Source organism: Limulus polyphemus, unplaced genomic scaffold (genome assembly GCF_000517525.1).
Source record: "Limulus polyphemus unplaced genomic scaffold, Limulus_polyphemus-2.1.2 Scaffold351, whole genome shotgun sequence".
NCBI classification, from domain to species: domain Eukaryota; kingdom Metazoa; phylum Arthropoda; class Merostomata; order Xiphosura; family Limulidae; genus Limulus; species Limulus polyphemus.
This window is the reverse complement of record NW_013665961.1, coordinates 318,001-321,879: the sequence shown is the minus strand read 5'-3', so window position 1 is coordinate 321,879 and position 3,879 is coordinate 318,001. Positions and strand designations below refer to the sequence as shown.

At 31.0% G+C, this 3,879-nt stretch overlaps 1 protein-coding gene across 2 annotated transcripts in view; it reads left to right on the top strand.

Moving 5' to 3' along the window:
• LOC106457607 (gamma-aminobutyric acid type B receptor subunit 1-like) overlaps positions 1–3,879 on the top strand; it is a 46,235-nt gene that overhangs the window by 13,516 nt on the left and 28,840 nt on the right. For both annotated transcript variants that reach the window (XM_022383602.1, XM_022383603.1), the window contains exon 5: positions 2,861–2,926. In XM_022383602.1, coding sequence (XP_022239310.1) covers positions 2,861–2,926 — 66 coding nt within the window. The remainder of the gene's footprint in view (positions 1–2,860; positions 2,927–3,879) is intronic.

Here is a 3,879-nt window from a genome sequence, read left to right as displayed (position 1 = left end):
TAAGAATCAAGGTATACATTGATGAAAGTTTTGATGACTCACAATAAACAACAGTTAAAACTTTCACCGTCATAAGAATCAAGGTATACATTGATGAAAGTTTTGATGACTCACAATAAACAACAGTTAAAACTTTCACCGTCATAAGAATCAAGGTATACAATCATGAAAGTTTTGATGACTCACAATAAACAACAGTTAAAACATTTCCCGTCATAAGAATCAAGGTATACAATCATGAAAGTTTCATGATTCACAATAAACAACAGTTAAAACTTTCCCCGTCATAAGAATCAAGGTATACAATCATGAAAGTTTTGATGATTCACAATAAACAACAGTTAAAACTTTCCCCGTCATAAGAATCAAGATATACAATCATGAAAGTTTTGATGACTCACAATAAACAACAGTTAAAACTTTCCCCGTCATAAGAATCAAGGTATACAATCATGAAAGTTTTGATGATTCACAATAAACAACAGTTAAAACTTTCCCTGTCATAAGAATCAAGGTATACAATCATGAAAGTTTTGATGACTCACAATAAACAACAGTTAAAACTTTTGAAAGTTTTCATGACTCACAATAAACAACAGTTAAAACTTTCCCCGTCATAAGAATCAAGATATACATTCATGAAAGTTTTGATGATTCACAATAAACAACAGTTAAAACTTTTACCGTCATAAGAATCAAGGTATACAATCATGAAAGTTTGATGATTCACAATAAACGACAGTTAAAACTTTTAATCAAGATATACAATCATGAAAGTTTTGATGATCACAATAAACAACAGTTAAAACTTTCCCCGTCATAAGAATCAAGGTATACAATCATGAAAGTTTTGATGATTCACAATAAACAACAGTTAAAACTATTCCCGTCATAAGAATCAAGGTATACAATGATGAAAGTTTTGATGACTCACAATAAACAACAGTTAAAACTTTCCCCGTCATAAGAATCAAGGTATACAATCATGAAAGTTTTGATGACTCACAATAAACAACAGTTAAAACTTTTCCCCGTCATAAGAATCAAGATATACAATCATGAAAGTTTTGATTACTTGTACGTTCACATTCGTTAGTTTAAACGCTTTAGGTCCGGCATAGTCAGGTGGATAGGGCGCTTGAATCGCAATCTGAGGGGCGCGTTATAATGTGACGGTCAGTCCCACTATTTGTTGCTAAAAGGGTAGCCCAAGAGTCGGCGGTGGGTGGTGATGACTAGCTGCCTTTTACTGCTAAATTAGGGACGACTAGTGCAGATAGCCCTTGTGTAGCTTTGCGCGAAATTCAACACAAAGAAACAAAGTAAACGCTTTAACTATTTTTTCTTTTTTACATTACGCAGCAATGAAAGCTATGTATTCTACGTTTCAGTATGTGCACGTATTATTTGAGTGAATATGCTTATTGAAATATCATGTCAACTTGATAAATCTTCTCTGAATTTTGGCAAAACTAGTATTGTTTGAATGAAAAATTAAACTTTAAAAACTCGATTTTTTTTCTGTCACTTCAGTGCCTGAATTTATTTCCCCGATTTTATCAGTTTTGTAAGTTTTTATTTGTATTTAAACTGCGTATAGAAATAGTTCTGGTTTTGAGCTTTTGAAGATCTATTCTATTAGATTTTGTTTTTTCAACAAATATTACTTATCAACTGCCATTGTAGAACTATAGTCTATTAAATATGCCACAACACCAGATGCTTACTTTTTATGTACGTTGTACTTTCTCCATTAGATGTAGAACTAACGCTAAGTGAGATGATAATATTATGTGAAAAAACAACAACAACAACGCACATTTAAGCTAATGTATAATATTAACTAATGGTTCTCCTGGTCATATCAATTCAGAAACAGGAGTACATGATATAGCGTTACTGTAACTGCATACATGCAGGTAGTAGTTATACCCGAAGATACTATATGAATAGTAGTTATACCCGAGAATACTATACAGGTTGTAGATTGTATCTGAAATATTCTAAGTAGTAGTAATGTCCGGATATAATATACGGGTAATTGTAAAGTTTTAATTCTAGAATTACCAATAAGGATTTTTAAGCAATTTTAGCAATAATTTATTCGCCAAATTGCTTGTAGGCCTATTACTTTGTTGACTATAGGATTAACAGTTGAGCCTCACAATCCCTCCGGTTCTTAGGGTTAATTCTTTACAATGAATGCTGTGACAGGTTAAAAACATAAAATCATTCAATAAGGTGTAGCATATGGACCCCACCGTTAGTGAACGGTGAGTAAACAGATTGGTAATTTAAGGGTTAATTGTTCACGGTATGTAAATAAACTAGTAATTTAATGGTTAATTGTTCACGGTGTGTAAATAAATTAGTAATTTAAGGGTTATTTGTTTACGATATGCAAACAGATTGGTAATGTAAGGGTTAAATGTTCACAATATGTAAAGAAATGGGTAATTTAAGGGTTAATTGTTCACGGTATGTAAACAGATTAGTAATTTAAGGATTAACTGTTCACAGTATTTGAAAAAATGGTAATTTAAGGGTTAACTGTTCACAGTATTTAAATAAATTGATAAATTAGGGATTAGCTGTTCACAATATGTAAAAAAAAAAATTTAGGGTTAAATGTTTACGGTATGTAAATAAATAAGTAATTTTAATATTAATTTTTCACGGTATGAAAACCAGTTGATAATTTAGGAGATAACTGTTTACTATTGTGGTGTGGAAGTTTCATTTAGTTCAAACTAGGACCATTCTGTGATTAAACAACTAAAAATTTTAAGCTACATCTAAAAATGATTTGTTAATAGTCGAATGCATACATTTCTTAAAATGAAAACATTGATTTCTTTAGAGGCAGGATGCACGAATAATTGTTGGAATGTTTTATGGAGCTGCCGCTAGGAGAGTTCTGTGTGAGGTGAGTTTTCTGTACTCCGAAATTTTAACATCCATCTACCTATGACACATGAAGATCCTTAGTTGATAACATTTTATACCAATAGAGCTGGTCAGCGCCATATTGATCTAGGGACAGCAGGTATAAAAATACAAGATTATCAAAAAGAAGAAAATAAACCACTATTTGTTAATACTATCTTAGAAAAATATAGTACAGAACTAACTGAATGACTGGAAAAGATAGTGTTATGATGAAAACGATAGAAGCTCAATTAGAACAAGACAATCAAACTGTTACAAAAAAGGTGAGAAATAACTAGACCAAGAAAACTGTAAAGTATTAATTGATACGATCGATTTAATTTAGAACATAATGATGATAGTCAAACAAGTCTGTGTAATGATACATAGGAAAACGAAAATGATGGTGTAAAATATCACGAAAAAGAGAGTGAGGATGAGATCATTGAAGTGCTATTATCAAAATCAAGATTTTAAATTTTGAAAAGAAAGTTAAAAGATCGTCTAAAAATTAGAAGTGGCTCTGAAATACACGGACAACATAACAAGCTTGGTACACCAAATAAAGAAACTGGGAGAACTGGAAAATAAATTACATTTATCTCTGAGTATAAAGGCAATATTTTGCATGTATTGATAAAATCAAGAGAGTTAAATTGACATTTATTTAACGTGTATTTACCACAATGTGATGCAAAAGCACATGAATGTTTATATTATATTGAAAAACAGTTGAATGAAATACAAAACAATGATTTGGTATGTTAGCTGGAGATTTTAATGTAATATTAAATACAGAATTAGATCGTATACCTTCGGGAGAACATAGATTCATGTAGTTGACAGATTAAAGTAGGGAGAACATAGATTCATGTAGTTAACAGATTAAAGTAGGGAGAACATAGATTCATGTAGTTGACAGATTAAAGTAGGGAGAACATAGATTCATGT